The sequence below is a fragment of the Zingiber officinale genome, chromosome 5B (genome assembly GCF_018446385.1).
Source record: "Zingiber officinale cultivar Zhangliang chromosome 5B, Zo_v1.1, whole genome shotgun sequence".
NCBI classification, from domain to species: domain Eukaryota; kingdom Viridiplantae; phylum Streptophyta; class Magnoliopsida; order Zingiberales; family Zingiberaceae; genus Zingiber; species Zingiber officinale.
Window position 1 is genome coordinate 79,094,210 of NC_055995.1, and position 26,004 is coordinate 79,120,213.

Genomic DNA, 26,004 nt, shown 5'->3' on the forward strand with positions numbered 1-26,004 from the left:
AGTACCAACAGTACAAGATGAAGTACCACAAGAGACTGCAACACGTGTCACACATGATACACAACCACAGACAGTGCCTCGTCGTAGTGGGAGGGTTGCGAGGCAACCTGAGAGATTCATATTTTTGGGAGAGTCTTCAGACTTGATCTCGAGTAAACATGAACCTAATCCTTGGACATATGACGAAACACTCCAAGATATAGATGCAGTATCTTGGCAAAAGACAATGAATTCTGAAATAGAGTCTATGTATTCTAATAAGGCCTGGGAGCTTGTAGAACCACCTGATGGTGTAAAAGCCGTTGGATGCAAGTGGATCTATAAAAGGAAAAGAGGGACAGACGGGAAGGTAGAAACCTTTAAAGCAAGGCTTGTTGCGAAAGGGTATACTCAGAAAGAGGGAATCGATTATGAGGAGACTTTTTCGCCGGTAGCTATGCTAAAGTCTATCCGGATACTCTTATCCATTGCTGCTCATATGGATTATGAGATTTGGCAAATGGATGTCAAGACAACTTTCCTTAATGGAAGTCTTGAAGAAAACATCCATATGAAGCAACCAGAGAGATTCATTGAAAAAGGCAAAGAGCATCTAGTGTGCAAGCTGAATCAGTCCATTTATGGACTAAAGCAAGCTTCAAGATCTTGGAGCATCCGGTTTAACAAAGTAAAACAGTCATATGGATGTATTCAGTGTCCGGATGAGTCTTGTGTATACAAGAAGTGTAACGAAAACGTGGTGGTATTTCTTGTACTATACGTAGATGATATTTTGTTAATTGACAACAATGTCAAAGTGTTATCGGACGTAAGGGTATGGTTATCCAAACAATTTGATATGAAGGACTTAGGAGAATGTGCACACATTCTTGGGATCAAAGTTATAAGGGATTGTAAGAAAAGGATGTTGTGTCTATCTCAAGCTTCATATATAGATACAATCCTTGCTCATTTTAGCATGCAGAACTCCAAAAAGCGGTTCTTACCTTTTAGGCATGGAGTAGCCTTATCTAAAGAGATATCTCCGAAGACATCAAAGGAGATAGAGGACATGAAGGCAGTTCCTTATGCTTCGGCTGTGGGAAGCCTAATGTATGCAATGCTGTGTATGAGACTTGATATCTGTTTTGCCGTGGGCATGGTTAACAGATATCAGAGTAACCCTAGACAAGGACATTGGACTACTGTAAATCCTATATTAAAGTACCTTAGAAGGACTAGAGATTATATGCTAGTTTACCAATCAGACGATTTGCTCCCTGTGGATTACATGGATTCAGATTTCCAATCAGATAGGGACAACAGTAAGTCTACATCAGACTATGTGTTTACTTTAGGAGGTGGAGCTATTGCATGGAGGAATGTGTTTCTGACTCAACCATGGAAGTTGAGTATGTGGCAGCCTCTGAGGTAGCCAAAGAAGCTGTATGGCTCAAGAACTTCCTAATGTACTTAGATGTGATTCCTGGTTTGCCCAAAATCATCACAATTTATTGTGATAATAGTGGTGCAGTTGCAAACTTGAAGGAACCACGAACCCATAAGGCAAGTAACATATAGAGCGCAAGTACCACCTGATACGAGACATCGTCAAGCGAGGAGAAGTTGTCGTCGCCAAGATTGCATCAACAGATAACCTAGCAGATCCTTTCACTAAGGCCCTTCCGGCAAAAGCTTTTGATCGGCATGTGGAGGGGATGAGAATCAGATGTATGGCAGCAGATATGACAGCTTAGTCTTTTAGTATAAGTGGGAGATTATTAGAGTGTATACTAAAAACCTAACTTTTGTAAACATTTATTTTTGAAATAAAAGAATCACATTGGTCAAATGTCTATATTTATTTGTTAAATATAGTTGTTCAATTAATTTATAAAATAGATAACATGGTGTGCGGTGTCACACACAGAAGATCATGTTATCAACTCTTTATAAATTATAAACAGTTGCTCACGACTAAGATGCATTACATCTTTTTTCGCATCATGCTAGTTATTTTTATTTGTATGAATTCCAAACACAAGAGGCATTACATCTAATTTTTTGAATTAGTAATTCGTGTTTGTGTTTTTCTTTGTTTTTCAAATTTGTGATTCAATTGTTCTTTTTGGTTAAACCTATAGTTATATAAGGAAATTAAATATTAACTTTCCTTAAAAGGCTTTGTCTAGGCGGTGGTGGATGCTCCCATACCCAAGAAGGCCATGTGCCTCGCCATGCAGTCCTGGAAGCCAATTTTGAAAATTAATATTTAATGGAATTTATAACATAGGTGGATTTGGATCAATAGTGTTAAGTTCCGCTTGCAATCCAAATCTAAACCACTAAGAATAGATAAGTTAAATTTGGAATCAATGATGTTAAGTTCCGTATGCGATTCCTAATTTAACTTCTAAAGAACACAATAGGTTATTTAGGAAAGGTTCGACACTTGTATAAAATTTTTGTACAGTGAAACCGGTACGATCTTCTTAGGACTAACCAACAAATGGGCGTCTTCATTTAGTGTCATTAAAGAACAAAGTCATTAAATTAAACCTGTCAGCATTGTCAGGATAACCAGCCCCGGTCCTAACTTTCAGGAGGCCCCAGGTAAAACGATAAAATAGGCCCTAATTTTGTTTAATAAAGTAAAATTTATTTATAATGACTTCTTCTAACTTTTCTAGATGCAAAATCATCTATAATATTATTAATTTCAAGATTTTGTAAAATCTTTTTTTCAATAGATAAAATTGCTAATCCATTCAATCTCTCTTGCGACATCGTTGATCTCATTTATGTTTTAAGTAATTTTAATTTTGAGAAACTTCTTTCAGCTGATCCTACGGTAACATGCATAGTCAACAATATTCTATAAGCAATTGCAACATTTGGATAACAATCTATATTTTTTACAAAATTAAGAATATCAACTGCCGACATTATCTCATTTGGTAAAGTTAGTTGTAGTATTTTTAATTCTATAAACAAATCATCTAACTCAACATCTAATGAATTATCATGCGTAAAAGTGGATGTCAGATTAACACAACATTTTCTCAACTCATCATTATCCAATGATTTTAATGTTTTCGAATCAAACAAAAAAACAAATATATTTTCGAAAGTTTTCATTTCATCAAATCTACTTTTCAAAGAAGAAAGTGGCATATCTACAATAATCACAAAATAATCAATTCTAAAAGATTCTTCAGGTGATAGTGAAATTTCATCTTCTTTCTCATCAAATTATTTTTTTTCAGGCAATAAACTTTATCTACATGTTTATTGTATACCAACCACTTTCGGTCTCTTTCCTCTCCATTACTTAACTTTTTAAAATAATAAGTACTTGAAAAATGTCTAGAGTAGTGATCAAAAGGAAATGTGAGATTTATTTCTCTTATAGGCCCCTTTTCAACTAAAATATCACCTGCGTTGTTATCGAGATTATCCCAATTTCTTGGGTCATATATATCAAGTGGAGGAATAAATTGTTTATCAATATTATTATTCTCATTATCTACTACATTAGTAACATTTTCATGCTCTCTTAAATTATCTCTATCTTCATTAACATCATGAATTTCATTAGATTCATCATTAGTATCATGAATTTCATTAAATTCGTCATTAACATCATGAATTTCATTAGACTCCTCGCTAACATCATGTATTTCTTTAGACTCATCTATATTATCCATATTTAAAATTTCTATATTTTCATTAGAACTTGTACTTTTAACAAAGAATTTATTAAGAGCACCTCTTTGTGATTCAGTTAATTGTTCTAGTCTTTTTTTCTTTTTTTTTTCTTTTTTCACATCCAGAAATATGTTTTTTAGGCAACATATTATAATTCACAAAATCACAATTAAAAAGATATAATTTAAATCAACTTAGTCTGAGTATAAAAGGAATAATAACACCTAGATTGAAATTATTTGTAGAATTGTAGGCTTAGCACTTAGCAGCTTAAGCACCTCGCCTCGGACACGGTAGACTATAGTAAAACACCTGTTTATTAATTTAACAATTAAGTCAACATTAAATTCCAAATTTACAATTAATTAATTAACAAAAAATTCCTATTCTATGAACAATTAACTAATTAAGTCATAGGCTATGACCTATGACTTAAGTGAGCTTAAGGCACATACCGGTCCAAGATATTTAATGCACTGGTTCTGAAGCTTACTTCTTGGGCATTTTTCCAAGTTTATTTCTCTTCCATCACCAACATCCAGCCTGAATACGAGCAAGAAAAAGGAGATTAAAATTTAAGATAGAGAAATCAATAGGTAAAATGAAGTGTATATATATGCTTCTGAGAGACTCACTGGCAGAGGTGAGAGACGTAGAGGTGAGAGAGTTAGAGAGAGAGGTGCAGTCGTGAGCCGTGCAGAGTGCAATCTAGCGGAGCGATTCGCCAGAGCAGCAGCCGCAGGCCGGTGGAGGTGAAGGAGAGTAGGAGACGCAGAGCGGCAGTCGGCAGAGGTGAGAGAGGTGCAGAACGGGGCGATTTCGCCATCAGCCGACAATGAATTTCGTGGAGTAGCAGCCGGCGGATGAAAAGTAAAGTAAAAGTTAACCTAATTCCTAAATAAATAAATATATATACATATATTTATCTACAAAATTTGGGCCCCCCCAAAACATTGGGCCTTGGGCAGACGCCCAGGACCGCCCGAGCTCTGGGTCGGGCCTGAGGATAACTATAATTATAAATATTTATCACCGGTCTGCCGGCCAGCCAACGGTTCAAGATTAATTTGTTTACATCATCGAATAATATCAGATAAGTTAATCTTTAATCATCCAGCCATATAGTTAATTTCGTATTTCATTTTCCGAAACTAAATTATAATTTGGCAAATCTAGAGGAAAAAATAAAAGAACAGTCCAAATCTTTCTAATATGGGACTTCAATTGAATCCCAATAATGCTTCCCTCAAACAAAGGATCACAAGTACTCTTATCGTCTGGGTCTCCCCGCGAGCATTCGGTCACCTTGACTTACTCCGAGCCTCCCCGCGAGTATCCGGTCACCCTGACCTGCTTCGGGACCTTTCCCACAAGTATCCGGTCATCCTGACATGTTCCGGGTCTCCCCGTAAACAGCCGGATCCGGTCAATCTTGACCTGCTTCAGGCCTATCCACGAGCATTTGGTCACCCTGACCTATTCCGGATCCACCTTCAACTTCGTTCAAGGCCGCTCCACATGGCATCTGGTCTGGACCATGCCTCTGATACCATTTGTTGTGCCCAAAGGATGTCCACATATCTCCACAATGGCATGATATTGTCTACTTTGGGCCTAGACTCTCATAACTTTGCTCTTGGGCTCTTCCCAAAAGGCCTCATGCCAATGGAAATATCCTACATCCTTTTAATCCCATGATCTTTACTAAATCTTTTCAATGTAAAACTTTGATTGAACCCAACAATATTAAAGCTATAACATCACCAAGAACTCTAAGTATGAAATTTTTGTTTGTTTGTTTTTTTGAAAACTAAGAAAAGGCTTTTAAAGACAGTAATTGATTACCACACAAGGTAGCAAATTATGAACATATCAAGAGAAAGGGCCATACAAGAATTTAGTGTGTATTATACAGTTGTTTCTTATCAGTAACTGTCTTATTAGGTAATTGTTAGCAAAAGGACAAATGAATAATGAAGGGAAATGAGAAAGAAAGGGGGCTGGTAGCATTGATGATGCAATACTACAAGGAAATTAAGGTTTTCAAGCAGCATTTTGCTTTCAATCCAATCCAAATTTCCACCAACAGCTCCAACTAATCTCCACCAGAACTGACAGATTATCAGCTGAGAAGAAAATTCCAATCCAAATTTCTCATGGATTTTTATTTTTATTTCCTTTCTCGAAAGGAAAGATCTCATGAAACTTACTGTAATAGTTTCTGATATTCATAATTCACCCTCATTTCTCCCTGCTGATAATGGTACTGAAGAATCAGTAGCAGCAAGGCATGGCTCACAGAGAGCTCATGTTTTTAACCTGTTCATGCTTCTATTTTCTTTTAACAGACAAGTGTTGTCGACTAAGACAGCGTCTGAACCCAAATTCAGTACTGTGAATGATTCTTGTATTTTCAAAGAAAGGAAGTTGTGTTTTGATAGCTATCAAGCATTTTTCAACAATTGCACACTTTCATTTAGATCTTTATTTAAGATGAAAAACTTAGAAAAGAAAAGAAAAGTTCTTAATGAAGTTCCAAGCGAATTACAAAGATGTAGCTAGAGAAGCCACTACATTCTAAACAAACTGATTGGTTGACTGTTTAGCAGTCCATTACTGATTGATTGATTGTTTAGCGATCTAGGTTGATTGTGGTCATGATTTTCTTTGTTAATACGATGTTTTCAAGAATGATATGGTCTTCTCAGAAACAAATCACAATGTGTTATTCAATGAGCTCATGTATTTACACAACAATACACACTCCTAGCTATGAAATATATTAAGTATCATACTACTATTCGTTGTCGGTGAGATGGATGGCTAACTAAAGAGGAATCCCAACATCGGTTTGCATTGATGGAGGCAAGCAAAGCCTTCTCCACATCTCTTGGCATGCTTCCTTTGAGCATTGAGAGGATGTACTCCATGAAAAGTCCACTACATGCTAAGGTGATTGGCCCCTCACTGGGCAATCCGAATTTCTCAGCTGAAACCTCGAGGAGTTCTTCGAAAATACAGCTTTTGAGGAATGCTAATGGCACCATGAACCTTGTGCCATCCACAGTGTAGACCACAAAATGGCCTGACTTGGCAGCCATTCCATTTTCGTTGCACGATCCCGACCGGCTATTAACTCTCAAGAGGGGAAGTCCCTTCTTTGCCTTCTCAACAAGTCTCTTAGGGCTCAACATGGTTGAGGCTTAATCTAAGAATTGAAGAAAGGGAGAATTGTTGAAACTTGGGATGTGCCTAAGAGGGGCAAGCGAAGTGCGCTTTACTTATATTGAAGGAGAGGCGACTCGGGCCAGAGATGTGTCTTTCCAAAACTTTTCGCCGAAAGGGAGCATGCCACGTGAGCATGCTATAGGAATCAAATCTGACAGCTACTTTGTTATATATTGGTTGGACAAGATATCCTGAGTGAATATTGTCCCTACTACAATTGCAAGTGAAGGATAATGATATTTGAGCTACCATGCTTGAGTGATTCTGGACCAAGGCACATGATTCCAATCTGGAATCTAATTGTGATGAGTTTATTGAAAGTGAAATTATTTTCTTTGAGAAGATTGGTTTCATTTATTAATTAGTTGAGCTATCACTTATGATGGCTGATGATAAGCCATGATTAAGTTCTTGAGAGTGCTACAACTGTACTTCTTGTTCTTTCTTTTGTCCTTGGCACTGTATGAAATCATTGTTCCTGCTCATTTATGATTTCCTATTTATGATAGCTATTGAAGCTCTACGGCATACTTATGCGAAAGAGCAGTGCAATTGCCATGGAGCCTACATGCCTTCATTTCACTTGAATTGCCCATCTGCCAGAACATGGCTTTGCTTCCTATTGAAGTAGTGGAACCTTTGATGATTCCAAGCATGTTTACAGCTTCAGCAATAATATTCAGTAAGTTTTGCAGTCAACCAATTAGCCATGTTGAATCCCAAGAGACTTGTCGTCAGGGTTGTAAATGAGTCAAGTCTAGCCAAGTTTTGTGGTGTTCAAGTTTGTTTGATAAGGTAATCCAACCAAAGTGAGCCTAGCTTGTTAATGTTCAAGCTTGGCTTGATTTCTTTGTTATGAGCTTAACTTGATTCTAGCTTGGTTTGACCTTGGTTTGTTTAATGTTCATGATCATTATGTCAATCTCCAAGCTGGGATGAGATTGGAAGGCATTGTAGCTAGAATTTCCTCTATTAGAACTTTATTTTCATTGACTTCCATTTACAAGCTTAAGATTCACCAAATGGCCATGAAAGCAACAAAGTCACAGTTGAAATGTTCTAATTTGTTGGGATGTTGATAGCATGCTTATCCTTTTACTGGCTTAAATGAAATTAATGAAACTAAATATATCTAGTTTAGTAACTTCGACATGAAAGAATTAGGAAGCTAATGTTCATTAATCTAGAGGAGTGTTTAGCTTTTCTTCTTGTATCACATTAATATGCATTAATACAGAGGAGTGTCTAGATTGTCCTTTCGTGAATTATATCCTCTTCCTCTCCAACAGATGATTTCTTGACCATTTAATTAGTTCTGGTTTACGATCGAACTTGAAGCTCTAATAACTTAGCACATTGTTGGCCTTTATTGCCCTTGTATCAGTGGGATACACCGAAGAGTGATGCAACTAGCAGGGAGCCTACATGCCTTCAGATCTCTTGAATCACCCACCTGCAAGAACATGGCCTTGTTCCCTACAGAAAGTGACATCTCTGTGTCATTAACTTCCTCATCTTCCTTATAAGTTGTGATTCGATGATTCCGAGCACATCCAGAGCTTTAGCAACATTTCGCAAGTTGGAGGAGAAGAAAACTTCCTTATTCAACCAATTAGCCATGTTGAGTCCCAAGAGGCTCGTCGAGAAGGCCAAGAAGAGGCTCCCCATGGCCTTGATGAGAGCCAACAGCAATTCCAATTCCTATGAAGGCACTGCAGTGGTTGCTGAAAAGGGCCACTTTGTGGTCTACACTGTGGATGGCACAAGGTTCATGCTCCCTCTAGCATTCCTGAATAGCAAAATAGTCCAAGAACTTCTCAAGTTGTCGGAAGAAGAGTTCGGGTTGCTCGGTGATGGCCCAATCAGATTGGCGTGCAGTAGAGCTTTCATGGAGTATATCATCTCTTTGCTCTATAGGCGTGTGTCTACTGATGTGGAGAAGGCCTTGCTTTCCTCCATTGATGCAAACCGGTGTTCGGCTTCTCTGTTGAGCCATCTTGGAAAAGATCAGCACCATTTAGTAGCATTGACATAGATATCAAACCTTTTGTTTCTTTTGACTTAGCTAAACTTCTTGAGAAACATGTAGTTGAAAAAAATGAATACATGTATCTTGCAACCATTTTCAGCAGGAAGCTTGGGACATGGTTCCCTTAATTATGAGCAGAAACACCATTTAACTTTGTATGCATGAAAATAACACATATAGCTTCTATATTTATTCTCTAGCAGCTTAATTGAATTGCCTCTCTTAGAGCTTTGTTGGCATTAACTTCCTTCTACAAGCTTGAGATCCAATAAAATAGATGTGAAAACAATGAAACAGTAGTCCTACCTAAATGCTGATGATGTAGTGGAGAACATTTAATGGATCAATCTATCAAAAGGTTTTGCTGTGCCAGATAAGAACACAAGGCATGCAAGTCTTACACGAGAAATTTAAACGTCATCTATAAATTTGTTTTCGGTAAACTTTCATATCTGTTGCCTAATTTCTGTAGAATGATAACTAAAAATTTAGAATGGTGGCACAAGTATACCAATTTGATCAGTGAGATCAATTATGGCACAAGTAACTCAATGCTTCATTGTGAAGACCGGTCGGATAAAGGAAGGAGTGGAAAGGATGGAGTTAGTGAGACTCGAAATACTTGGGTAATAGAAGTAGTGGAAGGGATGGAGTTAGTGGGATAATTGAAGGTGGAAGTAGTGGGGTTAGTGGGAGATCAAATCTTCACCCTCGCCTTTATAAATAACTTCACATCTATCGGAGGAAAGGTTTGACTGTAAGAGAAGACAGAAGTCTGACAGATTCATTTCAGGCAAAGAAGAAGATGTAATCGCTGTAGCAACTTCTAAGGAACGGGTAAGTGGATTTATTATGCAAATTCTAGATTTTTCGAAAGAAATAGTTTTTATTCTCTGAAAATTAATTTGTTTCACTCCCGAACTTTTTTGATTACTGATTACTATTATTTCTGTAATTTTTTGGATACTAGACTAATTATGAACTAAATGGTAGGAATACGTATTTTGAACATGTCTAACTTCTAACTTCTGCAATATTTCTGATCTTCGCTCCTCTAGGAGGGATAATTCTAGAGGGTTGATATCAGTTAAGTCATGAGGAACTTGATTTAATTTAACTGTCTATGTGAAAATCTGTGTCTAGATTATTTTTTTTTTGTTATTTTTACTACTGTTTTCCAAGAATTTCAGTATTTGTATTTTATCCCTTGCTTGTTGAGTGATTCCCAAATTACCCACCCCCTTATAAACCATTCAGTTAGAGACGAAAGTAGTATCGAGAATGAGATCGAGGATAGAGAGCAAGTCGAGTTCTGAGGATGGTGAACCAGCTCCAATTACGGACAGGAGGACTAGAATTCTGCTGCAACTATGAATTTCTTAATTTAGTTAGGGGAATGCAATTTAATTCATCAAATAGTGAAAACAGTGTACTTTTTACGTTGGGAATGTAAAGACCAACTTTATGTGGCAATTACTATACTATCGAAGCTGGTTGTTTTCGAACTTTGGGTTGAAAGCAATGCCGATGTCAATCCCCGGTCGTGGAGCGTGACATTTAAGTGGTATCAGAGTCAAGTTATTTTTCCCTAATCGGGTCGGGTAGAGCTTTTGATGAGAAGAAAAGAAACTTCGACTTAAAATGACCCAATCTGGTTCTATAATTTGACCGAGTTGGATTGACCAATTGAAACATACTAAGGTAGAATTTTGGGTTTTATTTTTACATGTACAATTTTAGATTTTGTGTGCATGATTCCCATTTATGTTCTTCTGCATGCATATTAACTAGATTTTATCCATTGTATTTTATTTATTTATAATTATTTAATTATTTTATTTATTTATTTCTTTTCTATTCTCACTAGTTTGAATTTTATCCCCTTCTGCTCATGCACGCTAACTAGATTTTATCCATTTCATGTCCTTTCTTATCTAGTGGTATGTTAACGAGTTTAAAATCCAACCATTATCCAGTGTGTACGGATGGTAATGGGGCAGGTTGAAACCCGACCCCGTAATAAACCCGCTCCATCGGGGCGGGTTTAGACCTGCCTAAACATGTCTCAAGGCGGATCCGGGTGGGTCACGGGTTTAACCAGACCCGCCCCATATAATATTTTTTTTTATTTTTTTAAATTAATTATTAATTGAATAAAAATTAATAATTAATTTTTAATTGAATCAAAATTGATAGATTTTAATTTATGATAATATTTTTCGTTACAAAATATTATTAATATAAATATTGAAAATAAATTTAATGTTTAATTAATTTTTATTTTTTTTATTAAAAAAATAAAATATGACAGGTCTAGTGGGTCTGACCCGGATTTGTCTCGCCGGGTTGGCAGGGCGGGGCGGGTCCAAAGGGAGGCGTGGCGGGTCCCGGGTTTGGCCAAACTCACCCCAATCCAGACCCATTGCCATCCCTACCAGTGTGGCATGGGATGTTAATGTTGTGATATCCTTAAAGGGTTATATATACATATGGGATATATTAAACATTCGAACCATTGGCCAACCTAGGCGGAGATATTACCTTGACATGTTGGGTGTAGGAAAATGGCCAATGCAACCGATGTAACCAGATAGTTAGAGAGAGAGAGGTCGAGGATCTAAAAATGGTCTTAGCGTATGAACGACGGGAGAAGATTGAATTGTAGGGATTAACATACCACCTCTAAGCGAATGTAACACGACTTGCCTTTTATCACCGCGCTGTGGAGAAACAACTCAAAGACACCCTAGAAGAATTGCGAGAGACCCAAGACATAATTGGAGGACTCACCTCTTAGAAAAATTCGCTATTAGAGCAAAAATAAATCCTACAATAACAGACGGATCATATCCAGCAGGAATACGATGGCTACTACAATCAAATGGAGAAACAGGTGTTAGAACTGCAAAGCGAAATAGAACTCGGTGATCAAAACACGGTCTTACTTGAAGCTATTGAGCAGCAAAAAGGAGAAGACAATAATGGGGAACAGGAAGAGGGCCTTGAAGAGGACCCTATGGAAGATGAGGAGTTAGGAGATGTGAAAATAATAGACTAGGCAACAGACAACTGGGAATAGAATAGAGTGCTTCATTATGTTATGTTATGTGTTTATTCGTTAAAATAATTTAAAATGATTTTCTCTATTCTGTCTTAGTATTAAGTTACACATCCCAACAACTATCCTTAAAATATCATGATCTTGTAGGAAATGACACCATGAGCAAATCGTAACCCACGCTACGCTTTTCCAAGAGAAAATAACAACGAAGAAGGTGGTAGTGAACAACCACCACCAAGATCACCAAATGAGAACAAAACATGTGGTAGTGAACAACCACCACCCAGAGCACAAGGCTTAAGCCGTGACGACCTAGTGACTATAGCAATAATAGTGGCAACCACACTTCAAGGGTTTATAAACCTAGCTCCTAACCAACCACCACCACCAGCCCCTCAGCCCAATGGGACTAAACACCATTATGAGTCCCTTTGGAGGGGAAGAGTTCCAAGCTTTGATGGGAACTCAGACTCGGAGGGGTACTAAACTGGTTGAAAGAGATAGAGAATCATCTTTGATTGCTATATGTTCCGAAGAAATTAAACTAGAGGTGGTAACCCCAGTCCTGGTGGATAAAGATGCAAAGTGGTGGGAGAGTGTTGCACCTCCCATGTCGGAAAGGGAAAATCACATGAAGAAGTTTTAGGAAGCCTTTTTGAGGCAATATTTCCCAACGGCCATGCGACTTCAGAAGCCAACTGAATTCGACAATCTCACTCAAGCTTCGGATATGTTAGTAGTAAAATATTCATCCAAGTTCCACTCATTAGGATCCTATTCCCCAGCAATCATGGTAGATAAGACATTAAAACTTTATCGTTTCAAGAAGGGCCTAAATAGTAGAATTCAGTCGGCTCTTGCAGTCTTCAAGCCAAGAGATTTTGAAGATGTAATGGGAGCAACAATCTGAGCCGAAATGGATATCAAATGGTGAGAAGAGGAAAACAAATTGAAAAGACCCCACACGAGTCAGGGCTCCTCTAGCAATGGTCAAATGTTCAAAATGTCAAATCTTTCAACCCACCAACCCAGAGGACCCTCACTGTAACACCCCTAGAAAGCCTAGATAAGAAAGTAAGGGTAATAAGAGTACGAATGTAGTGAAAAGAAGGTGTAGATATTCTAAGTTAAATATTAAGATGGGAAGGATTTAGATGATTAAAACTTTATGAAAGAAAATAAAGTTGAGAATATAAATCATCTATGCATGATTTATAATGGATGGAATTAATGTAGACAAAAGGAAGAAATATGAGATAATATATATATGTATGAAATATTTATGCATAATGCATAATATTGTAATATATGAATTATTATGTACAAAAGAAAATAAAATGTTAGAAGAGAGATTGAACCTTGGATCTCTTGTAAGGAACATGTATAGGATATCAAAGGGGATAGGAGAATTATTGATAAGAAGAGAAAGGACTAAGTAATTAAGAATAAGAAAGGATTCTTTTTACTTAAAAGGAAAAGGAAGTAAAAAGAAGTAAAAAATATGTTAGGAGAAGGATTTGATCCTTGGTTCTCTTGTGGATGCATGCATGTGTTAACCAAGTGTGATAGGAGTGAATATTGTAAGAGGAGAGATGGGAATTATAATTAAAGGAAAGAAAGGAGAGAAATTAAGAGAAAGAAAAGAGAGAAACTCAAGAAGCATTTCTCTAGCATATTCTTTCTCATTAAGAGGAGAAGTAAATAAGGAGGATGAATCAAGACAAGTTTCCTCCCCTCATTTTAGTATAAATAGGCATGGAGGGGTGACTTCAACTTCATCCTCACTCACTTTCCTCCTCTCCTCTCTTGGGTGCCGAAAACCCTCTCCCTTCCTCCTTTCTTCTTCTTGTTGCCGAGCAACACAAGAGGAAGAAACCTCTTCTTCCTCCTCACTCCCTCCCTCTTTTCTTTCTTGTTGTTGCCGAGCAACACAAGAGGAAGAGGTCTCTTCTTCCTCCTCCTCTCCACCAAAAGACCTAGCCACTCTTCTCCTCCATTGGTGCCGAGCAAGCAAGCAAGGAAGAAAGGTCCACAAGCAAGTTCTCAAACCTAGGAAACTTAAGCGAAGAAGGTAAGCTTCCCCTCACCTGTGGTATAAGGCTTTTATGTGATTTTCGATTTATAAGGATTAGAAAACCTAGGAAAGAATTTAAGAAAATTCGGCTAAAGAAAAGGTTTTCAAATCTAGGATGATTTAAACAAGACCTCATTTCATGATAAGATTTTCTATGCTATGTAGAAGGATTCCTTTCCATGATTTTATATTGATATGATGTATGATCAGAGGAGTATCTAACCTTAGGATTTCAACCAAAAATATTTTAAAGAGGTGAGTAAGATTATTGTCTAACCGAACTAGTACAAGGTTCCTTCTATGAAATGCTAAGAAAATGAAATTATGTTATATGCCATGATATGTGATAGCATAGGAAATGCTATACATAATGTTATGTAATATGCCATGATATGTGATAGCATAGGAAATGCTAAACATAAAGAAGAGAAAATGAAATTATGTTATATGCCATGATATGTGATAGCATAGGAAATGCTAAACATAATGAGGAGAAAATGAAATTATGTTATATGCCATGATATGTGATAGCATAGGAAATGTTATACATAATGTTATGTAATATGCCATGATATGTGATAGCATAGGAAATGCTAAACATAATGAGGAGAAAATGAAATTATATTATATGCCATGATATGTGATAGCATAGGAAATGCTATACATAATGTTATGTAATATGCCATGATATGTGATAGCATAAGGAAATGCTATACAAAATGAAGAAATGAAATTATGTTATGTATATGCCATGATATGTGTTAGCATAGGAAATGCTATACATAATGAGAAAAGAATGAAATTTATATTATGTAAATGCCATGATATGTGATAGCATAGGAAATGCTATACATAATGAAAAAAAATGAAAAATGAAATGCATGAAAGATTGTTAGGGATATGATATGATAGTTATGCATGATAAATTATTTTTGTATGGTTTGTACCAAGGGTGGGCTCCGTAAACGCCCCGGGGTCGATGGAATAAGACTCGGGCCTCGTCAGTAATGGGCTTCTGAATGCCCTAGGTCGATGGAGTAAGACTCGGACCTAGTATGTATGTATGGTAGGGTTCAAGACTTGCTACCTTGGACCTACTTAAGAAGCGCGCGCATTATGTATGTGGTACAAACCGGGATCCCCTATAATGATGAGATTAATTTCAAGTACTTATAAGTATAAGCTTTCAAATTCATGATGCATTGCCTATATATGTGCTTGAATTATCTGATGATTAGATATAATGTCATGATATGAATATGATACCCTTGTATATCGTATGCTTATGATACTACGCATGATATTAATATACGATGATTTTCGGTTTTAGTGAGTAGGAAAGGAACTTACTGAGCCATGAGTGCTCACAGCTTACTTTTCTTGTACCGCAGATAAAAGAGAAAGCTGGATGAACAACGGAGCAGCAGGAGGAGCAGATAGTGATGTGTGTGGTGGTGGCTCGGCTAGGACGATTCGGACAAATTAATATTTTTAGTCATAAGTTCAATATATGCACATTTGAACAAATCAGAATATGTGATATTATGCTTAATAAATTAAATTCTTTAAAGTTTTTATTCTTCCGCTGTTATAGTAAAACATGTACGTAAGTAGTATAAGAACGTAGCGTCGCCCTTAGGTAAGAAGGGTGGGCGTTACACTCACTCCCTCGGACCAACCAGGAGGCCAAGGTGTACCCTACTTACGGAATTGCACACCCTAGAGTGTGCCGCAAGAAGGCAGGAACGTGCTTTTGATGTGGACAAGGGGGGCATCGTATAGCTCAATGCCCTTATCTGGAGCCAAAGGGCGGAGGTGCAAGCCATGATACAGGTACAAGAGCTCAAGGAGATAACAAAGTAGCTGCAAATGTCTATGTATATTCCATAACCCAAGAAGAAGTAGAGACAACTAATGACATTGTGGCAGGTACCATTCTAATCAACAATCTACTTGCTTACACATTATTTGATTGCGGTGCCACACACTCATTTATCTCTAAGAGATTTACGAATAAAATAGGGGTTAAACTAGAAAACTTAGAAGAACCTTATAAGGTAGTGACACCAACAAATTAAGCCTTAGAAACACACACACACTATATAGGAGTTGTAGTGCCCAAATAACAAATCAAGAGTTTAGGGTCGATCTGATCCAACTCAACATGGTGGAGTTCGATGTAATCTTCGGGATGTATTGGCTAGCAAAAAAAAACCACGCATTGGTGGATTGCCATGTGAAGACCATCTAGTTCCAAACCCCAGATCAAGAAGAGATCGTGTTCCATAGTAAAGTTAAGGAGCAGAAACCTCTCTTATCCGCTTCTCAAACTTGGAAAATCATGAAATGTGGGGTGGAAGTATACCTTGCAATGATAAGCGAGGTCAAGGAAGACTCCGAGTTAAGACTAGAAGATATACCGATACTAAGGGAATTTCCAGATGTTTTTCAGACAAACTTTGAGGGGCACCTCCAGACTGAGAAATTAAATTCGAGGTCAATTTAGTGTCAAACATCATACCTATTTCAAAGGCTCCATACCGAATGGCCCTAGCATAACTCAAGGAACTCAGGGAACAACTCCAAGAACTACTAGATAAGAAGCAGATAAGACCAAGTACATCACCATGGGAAGCCCCAATGTTATTCGTAAAGAAAAAGGATGGCAGCATGCAATTGTGCATTGATTATAGGAAGTTAATAAGATCATAATCAAGAACAGATACCTTCTACCAAGAATTGATGACTGTTTGACCAACTCAAAGGAACTAAAGTGTATTCAAAGATCAACTTGAGGTCAGAATACCACCAGTTGAAAATCAAAGGAGAATATATTCTGAAAACTACTTTTTGAATGAGATATGGGCATTATAAATTCATAGTAATGTCATTCGAATTAACAAACGCTCCTACAATATTCATGAACCTTATAAATCACGTCTTCAAATCATTCTTAGACAAGTTTGTGGTAGAATTCATCGACGATATCCTCGTCTACTCATCAAGTAAAGAAGATCACATAGAACACCTCCGACTTACTCTCAAAACTGTTCGTGAGAAACAATTATATGCCAAGTTCAAGAAATATGAATTCTAGCAAAAGAGTGTAAAGTTCCTGGGTTATATCATATCGACAGAGGGAGTATCAATGGACCTAAAGAAGGTGGAGGCGATTGTAAAATAGCCACGACTGACGACGGTTACCGAAGTTCGAAGCTTCTTAGGATTACCTGCCTACTACAAGAAATTTGTCAAAGGAATTGTTGGATCATGAGAGGGGGAGGGGAGGTGAATCACAAGTTTTTTTAAACCAAAGTAATTTTTTAAAAACTTGAAATAAAATCGCAGCGGAAAGAAAAACTGAAAAGAACATAAAAAGACACGGTTGTTTTTATTTGATTCGGAGCCTTCGACAACTCCTACTCCAAGACCCAAGTCCGCGGACCTATCGATGGGTATTCCACTAAATGTCTCTTTCAGAACCGTCAAAAGAGGTAATCAAATATAGAAAGATAGAGATAGTATAACAATCTACACTTCCCTTTTTAAAGCAATAGTACAAATACTTGCAACCATATTAAAAGTTTACCAATAATTGGGGTGCGCTCATGTGCTGCTGTCGGTCTATTGGAGATGATTGGATGACTCGAAAAAGTAGCTCGGTGGCAGACAGACTTCGAAGTAGTAGCAAGAAGCAGGAGCAGTCGAAACTTCAAATAGATGCATAGAAGATCGTAGAAGTGATGTATCTTTAAGCTTGGTTGAGCACTTCTTTTTATAAGTTGTGAAAGGCACCTTCCATAGGGCTAAAGGCGCCTCCAACGTGTAAAATCTGATCCTAAAAAGTGCTGATCCTTATTGCCCAAAAAGTCATATTTTATCCATTAGATGGCGCCTTCCATAGCACCAAAGGTGCCTTGCATAAACAGTGCGAAGGCGTCTTCCAATGCTTGAAGGTGCTTTCCATGAAGGCACCTTCCCTTTCCTGGAAGGTGTCTCGGGTACTGTTCACCTGAGGCTTTTTGTGCTCTTCTTGTCCTACAAAATGTGTTAGTCTAATAAATCAAATAATAACCTGCAAGACAGTGTTAACACAGTAATAAGCAATAATAATTAGTTCTTATCCTCCCAGAACTAGAAATTAGTTAAGGTCTCAATTTAGGGATAAAATAGACCTAAACTGGGTTAACACTGTCCCTCAACTGGGACGCATCCTCGCCAAGTCACTCTCCTTCAGTGACTTACATGTTAGTTAGAGCCCTAGAGTCAATCATTTGATGATTGTTGTATGGACTCGTTGTATCATATTCTTGTATATAAATAAAGGTATTTATTTTTGGTTATTATACTTACTTGTATTGGTGCCAAATAACTAAGTATAATAGCGTCCTTGAGTAGAGGGTTCTTACCAATATCAATCGATTAGTTGAACCGATAGTGAGATGATATAGGGAACACTACTCTTAATCATTCCTAGTCGAGTATTAACATTCAGGGACAATGTTAATGCGACAAGACTAGTATGTAGGTCAACTAGATGACTTGATCTCACAAGTCATGGATATAGAGATATCAAGTTGACACATGGGTATGCATTGGAGAATGTATACTGAATGACCCGCCATGAGAAAGTATCATGGATCGTTATATGAGTGTCATATACTTTCTCATGTGGCTATTAGTATGACTACTAGTCCTTGGACCTGAAGTCACCATGGTTCCCTACATAAGGAGTTATGTACTTTGGTTTCGTCAAACGTAACCCGTAACTAGGTGGACTATAAAGGCGATTACTGGGTATGCAACAAATTATGCGGAGGGATGTGAGTGATGTAGATGAGATCTATCCCTCCTATATGACGGGAGTGACATCGATATTCTTGATAGAGTGAGACCACGAAGTGCATGACCATGCCCAAATGAGTCAATATGAGATATTGAGCTTATTTGATTGAGTGAGTCTACTTGGAGTTCAAGATTTAGATTGATTAGAGGATGACACGGTCTATGCCTCACATTGATCAATCTAGATGTCAAGGATAGAAGGACACTTGTCATATATTGTGAGGAGTCACAATTAGTAGTCACAAGGTGATGTTGGATCTCAACATTCTTGTAACTTGGGTAGTAATGATGTGTTGCTAGATACCGCTCATTACTTATGCTTCTAAATAGGTTTAGGAGCATTGCCAATATTACAAGAACCTATAGGGTCACACACAAAGGGCAAGTAGATGGAGATTAGGTTTATTTGATGAACCTAAAGGATTAGGTTCATGTGATAAACCAAATTGGATTAAGAGTAATCCAAATTGAGCTAATTGAGTTGGACTCAATTTGGTTCATGTGTTAAGTGAGTCTAATTTGAACTTAGACTCATTTAATTAATTTAATTCAATGAATAGAGATTCATTAAATTAAAATTGACTTGAACCAATGGTTTGATTAGATCAACCAAGGGAGAGAAGTTGTCAAGTTTGACTTGACTTGGTAAGAAGATGAAGAGTCAAGTTTTGACTTGACTTTGACTTGACCAATGTCACATCATCAAGGCTTCTTCATTTGGTCAAGTTTGACTTGAACAAATGCCACCTCATGGAGGAGATCAAGAGACTTGACTCTTGATATTCCATGGGGGTTACAAGCCTTGAAGTGGCCGACCAGTTTAGTGTTGGATGAGTTATTTTTTCATTCAAGGCAATTCATTTTCATCTTCTTCCTCTCTAGTTTTCTTCTTGCTCTCCCTCTCCTCCATTACTGATCTCTAAGGTTGCTAGCACATCCTTAGAGATTTTTCTCCATCTCTTGCTTGTGTGGATACACATAGAGAAGTGTCTACTTTGACACTTTCGAGATCCGGCGAACCGAGGACGAGCGGGATACGCGAAGGGCTTCGCATCAAGGGTAAAGATCTTCTCCTTTGTAGATTTAGTGTAAATCTAAGTTAGAAACTCGTACACGTAATGTTTTCGAAATTTTATTCTTCGCACGGATCCGGTGGCTGGGGTTTCGGGGTTTCCGCAACGCAAAAAAGCGGTTTTTGCGGCCCGAAAAACCCAACAGTGGTATCAGAGCCACGTGCGAAGTGCGTGCGAAGCGGATCTATAACTTTCTATAAAATTATGATTTTTATAATTTTTATGGGTATTTTTCTCGTAGAAGCGAAGCACAAGTGTTTAGACACTTGTAGGCTTCGACTACCGAGAAGATCTTTCCGAAACGGCAAGGTTTCACCCCAAATCTTTTTGGGACAGCGGGCTAAGGCGCTGTAGGATTGCTAAGGAACACTTGCGATGGTTATATCGTGGGTAGGGGTGCTGCCCCTGACCCCGCAAGGGGATTCGTTCCGCGATTGCGGCCGAAAATCGCTAATCGGGACCGCCGGAAATTCTTTACTCATAAAAATTGTAAAATAGTATTAAAATTACAGAAAATTATGGAAATTACATAATTTAGAATTATGTATAATTTGTGATGGTCATGGCCCAAAAAGACCCAATTTGATTGGAATATTTGTGTTATAATTCATAATATGGCCTGTGTGCCGTCATGTGATTGTGTGTGTTGTATTTGATTCGCGACCTGCGCGTCGTGCCTTCCTTCATTTATATTCTTGTTGTAAATAGTTTAGACTCGAATGTAACTCAAGTTTCACCCTTTTGTAATGTACAAAATGAGCCGGTGGATGGTCCACTCGAGACGGAGCTACGAGGAGGGCGCGAGCAACACAAGGTGGTCAAAGGGAGGAGCTTGAAGAAGTTGTTGACCCTAGGTTGACCATCCGATCTACTCATTGGCTTGAGAAGATCGTAGTAGGGCCATGACTAATCACAAATAGTATAATTAATTACTTGTGTGTGTGTATTTGATGCATGCTAGTAAAGTAGTTAATTAGCGCCTTAACGATTCGATTTGATCAATCGCGTACATGATGCGCCCTAACGATTAGATTAGATCTAAATCGAGTATATAATACACCTCGTCAATTAGATTAGATCTTAATCGCGACAACTCGTAATGTCTACCATGCCGTGATACCTATCACTACCTCGATCACATGTAGTTGTTGAATCTGCCAAAGCAGAGCAACACATATTATCTTGGTAGGGTACGGAGGGACAATCTTGGTCCCGCCTATCAACGCATGGGTGAGTAAAACTCAATTAGATTGAGTATAACTAGTTAAATCAAATTTAACTGTAGGCATTTATCCAATAGTTGGAAGATAGGACAAAATCACGTTTATATTAACTCTTGGGCGTATTAGCCAAAGCTAACTCGAGTTTTAATATAAATGCGGATCTTGATCCTATAAACAAGAGTTGCATAGAGATGTAATTGGTAAATTAGTTATCTACCGATCATACTAATTTTGGGCGATTTAGCCAAAACTAACTCAAGGCATAGTATGATGTGGATCTTGTCCCACATGAATTATAGAATTCAGTGGGAGCATCATTTAATTAAAAGACCTAATTAAGTGATTACTAGAATATGATGCTTATTTATTTTCTGCATTTTTCTGTTGTAGATTATCATGACGTCAAACACGAACACCTTCTCTCTGCGTTCTATCCTTGACAAGGACAAGCTCAACAGAGCAAATTTCCTGGACTGGTACAGGAATCTGAGAATAGTTCTCACCCAAGAACGTAAACTGTATATTCTAGAGTAGCCCATTCCGGAGGCTCCTCCTGCCAATGCCACGCGAGCAAACAAAGATGCTTACAAGAAGCATCAAGATGACACATTAGATGTATCATGTCTAATGCTCGCGACCATGAACTCTGAGCTTCAGAAGCAACATGAGTTAATGGGTGCTTATGATATGGTTGAACATCTTCGTCAACTATATCAAGGACAAGCGCGACACGAGAGATTTGAGATCTCAAGGGTACTATTTCAGTGCAAGATGTCAGATGGGGCTCCCGTAGGTCCATATGTACTCAAGATGATTGGGTACATAGAGAATCTACAGAGGTTGGGATTCCCACTTGGCCAAGAGCTGGCCACTGACCTGATCTTGCAGTCTTTGCCAGAGAACTACAGTCAATTTATCATGAACTACAACATGAACAAAATTGACAAGCCACTGCTCGAACTGCTTAGTATGTTACGAACAGCTGAGCTCAACCTTAAGAAGGTTAAGGCCAACTCTATTCTGATGGTTCAGAAACACAAGGGCAAGGGCAAGCCTAAAGGCAAGGGAAAGTCCCAAGCCAAGGACAAAGGCAAGGCACTGAAGCCTAAAGGAGGGGTCACCAAGGATGCTATCTGCTTCCACTGCGGTCAGACCGGGCACTGGAAGAGGAATTGCAAGGTGTACCTGGAAGATCTTAAGAAGAAGAGAAGTGAGACTTCCACTTCAGGTATATATGTTATAGAAGTCAATCTATCTATTTCTTCATCATGGGTATTAGATATCGGATGTGCTTCTCACATTTGTACTAATGTGCAGGCGTTGAGAAATAGCAGGTCATTGACAAAGGGCGAGGTGGACCTACGAGTAGGCAATGGAGCACGGGTTGCTGCTGTTGCTGTAGGGACTTATTTTCTATCTCTGCCCTCTGGGCTTGTACTAGAGTTGGATGATTGTTGTTATGTGCCTTCTTTAACTAAGAATATAATTTCAGTTTCTTGTTTGGACAAGAAAAACTTTTCATTTATAATAAAGAACAAATGTTGTTCAGTTTATTTAAATGACATGTTCTATTATAGTGCACCTCTGATGAACGGACTCTATATTCTAGATCTTGAGAGCCCTATCTATAACCTAAGTATCAAGAGGTTCAAGTCAAATGACTTGAACCCAACCTATCTCTGGCACTGTCTCTTAGGTTATATAAATGACAAACGCTTATCCCAGCTCCATAAAGATGGTTTGCTGGACTCATTTGATTTTGAATCATATGAGACATGCGAGTCATGCCTACTAGGCAAGATGACCAAGTCTCCCTTTAGTGGACACAGTGAGAGAGCGACTGACTTGTTAGGTCTTATACATAGTGATGTATGTGGCCCTTTCAATGTCACTGCTAGAGGTGGTTATAGGTACTTCATTACATTTACTGATGACTTCAATAGATATGGTTATGTGTACCTGATGAGATATAAATCAGAATCCTTTGAAAAGTTCAAAGAATTCAAGAATGAAGTATAAAACCAGCTTGGCAAGAGTATTAAGATACTTCGATTAGATCGAGGTGGGGAATACCTTAGCCATGAGTTTCGTGACTATCTAGCTGAGTGTGGGATTCTTTCCCAACTCACTCCTCCTGGAACACCACAGTGAAATGGTGTATCTGAAAGGAGGAATTATACCCTATTAGATATGGTACGGTCTATGATGAGTCACACAGATCATCCTACATTCCTTTGGGGCTATGCTCTAGACACAGCAGCCTTCATTCTCAACCGAGTTCCATCCAAGGTTGTAATAAAGACACCATATAGGATATGGATTGGGAGAGATGCCCAGGTGTCTTTTATGAGGATTTGGGGTTGTGAGGCTTACGTTAGACATCAAGTCTCAGACAAATTGGGACCCAAATCCGACAAGTGTTATTTTATTGGATATCCCAAGGAAACGAAGGGATATTACTTCTACTTTCCCAGTCAACACAAGATAGTTGTGGGTAAGATTGGGGTTTTTCTAAAAAGGGATTTTGTTTCTAGAAAGACTAATGGGAGTACGTTCGATCTTGAAGAAGTTCAAGATGTGAACAATAGCACTGAAGCCTCGATGGAAGTTGAACTGGAACCACAAAGTGTTGTGGATGATGTTGTTCCACAAGGAGTTGAGGAACCACAACCAGTTCAAGTAGACATAGCTCTTCGCAGGTCTGATAGGGTACGTCGTCAGCCTGAGAGATACCCATTTCTCTTGTCTGACCATGATGACGTTGTGCTCATAGAGGATGAGCCCACCTCCTATCAGGAAGCTGTGATGAGACTCAATTCCGAGAAATGGCTAGAGGCCATGAGATCCGAGATGGAATCCATGTACACTAACCAAGTATGGACTTTGGTTGATCCACCTGAGGGTGTAAAACCCATCGGGTGTAAGTGGGTCTTTAAGAGAAAGATTGACATGGATGGACTTATCTATAAGGGTCGCTTGGTAGCTAAAGGTTTCAAGCAGATTCATGATATTGACTATGATGAAACCTTTTCTCCAGTAGCGATGTTTAAGTCCATTTGGATCATGCTTGCTATTGCAGCATACCATGACTATGAGATATGGCAGATGGATGTCAAAACCGCGTTTCTGAATGGAAACCTGCTCGAGGATGTGTACATGACACAACCTGAGGGTTTTGTAGATCCATAGCATACTAGCAGAGTATGCAAGCTGCATAGGTCCATTTATGGACTAAAGCAAGCTTCTCGGAGTTGGAATCTTCGATTCGATGATGCAATCAAACAGTTTGGTTTCATCAAGAATGAAGATTAACCTTGTGTATACAAGAAGGTTGTAGGGGACATAGTTGTCTTCCTCATATTGTATGTGGATGACATACTGCTCATTGGGAAAGACATCCCTTTTCTACAGTCTGTAAAGACTTGGCTAGAGACTTGTTTCTCAATGAAGGACTTAGGTGAAGCATCCCGCATTCTAGGCATACAGATCTATAGAGATAGATCTAAGAGGTTGCTTGGCCTAAGTCAGAGTACATATATTGACAAGGTACTCCTACGATTTTCTATGCAGAACTCCAAGAAGGGATTTCTGCCGATGTCATATGGCGTGAGTCTTTGAAAAACTCAAGGTCCCTCTTCTAGAGAGGAGAGAGACCGGATGGATCAGATCCCTTATGCCTCAGCTATAGGATCTATCATGTACGCCATGCTATGTACTCGTCCTGATGTCTCGTATGCTTTGAGCATGACGAGTAGATACCAGTCAGATCCAGGTGAAAGTCACTAGATAGCGGTCAAGAATATTCTTAAGTAATTAAGAATGACTAAAGAATATTTCTTGATATATGGAGGCGAAGACGAGCTAGCTGTAAAGGGTTACAGTGATGTCAGTTTCCAGACCGACCAGGATGATTATCGATAGCAATCAGGGTTCATGTTTTGCATAAATGGTGATGTTGTGAGCTGGAAGAGTTCGAAGCAGGACACAGTAGCTGATCCTACGACAGAGGCCGAGTATATTGCTGCATCAGAAGCAGCAAAGGAGGCAGTTTGGATTCGCAAGTTCATCACTGCACTTGGGGTGGTTCCTAGCATCGCTGACCCTATTGAGCTCTATTATGACAACAATGGAGCAATTGCGCAGGCTAAGGAACCTCGCTCACACCAGCGGACCAAACACATACTACGGCGCTTCCATCTCATTCGAGAGATTATCAAGAGAGGAGATGTAAAGATTTGCAGAGTACCCATAGAGGCTAACATCGCAGATCCCTTGACCAAGGCTTTGGCACAGAGAAAGCATGATGGTCACACTAGGTCATTAGGCCTTAGAGCCTACACTGATTGGCACTAGTGCTAGTGGGAGATTGTTAGTTATAACCCTAGAGCCAATCATTTGATGATTGTTGTATGGACTCGTTATATCATATTCTTGTATATAAATAAAGGCATTTGTTTTTGGTTATTATACTTACTTATATTGGTGCCAAATAACTAAGTATAATAGCGTCCTTGAGTAGAGGGTTATTACCTATATCAATCGGTTAGTTGAACCGATAGTGAAATGATATAGGAAACACTACTCTTAATCATTCCTAGTCGAGTATTAACATTCAGGGACAATGTTAATGCGACGAGACTAGCATGTAGGTCAACTAGATGACTTGATCTCACAAGTCATGGATATAGAGATATCAAGTTGACACATGGGTATGCATTGGAGAATGTATATTGAATGACCCGCCATGAGAAAGTATCATGGATCGTTATATGAGTGTCATATAC

The 26,004-nt window shown here is 38.4% G+C and overlaps 1 protein-coding gene across 1 annotated transcript; it reads left to right on the plus strand.

Moving 5' to 3' along the window:
• Positions 1-8,313: 8,313 nt before the first annotated feature.
• LOC121987522 (auxin-responsive protein SAUR64-like) lies at positions 8,314-9,102 on the plus strand. The gene has a single exon (XM_042541287.1). It carries the CDS (start codon positions 8,453-8,455, stop codon positions 8,948-8,950), a length of 498 nt encoding a protein of 165 aa, XP_042397221.1. The 5' UTR covers positions 8,314-8,452; the 3' UTR covers positions 8,951-9,102.
• The last annotated feature ends 16,902 nt before the right edge of the window (positions 9,103-26,004 follow it).

Excerpts from the sequence above, each read along its gene's own strand:
- LOC121987522 (XM_042541287.1), top strand. The coding sequence starts at position 8,453 with ATGATTCCGAGCACATCCAGAGCTTTAGCAACATTTCGCAAGTTGGAG.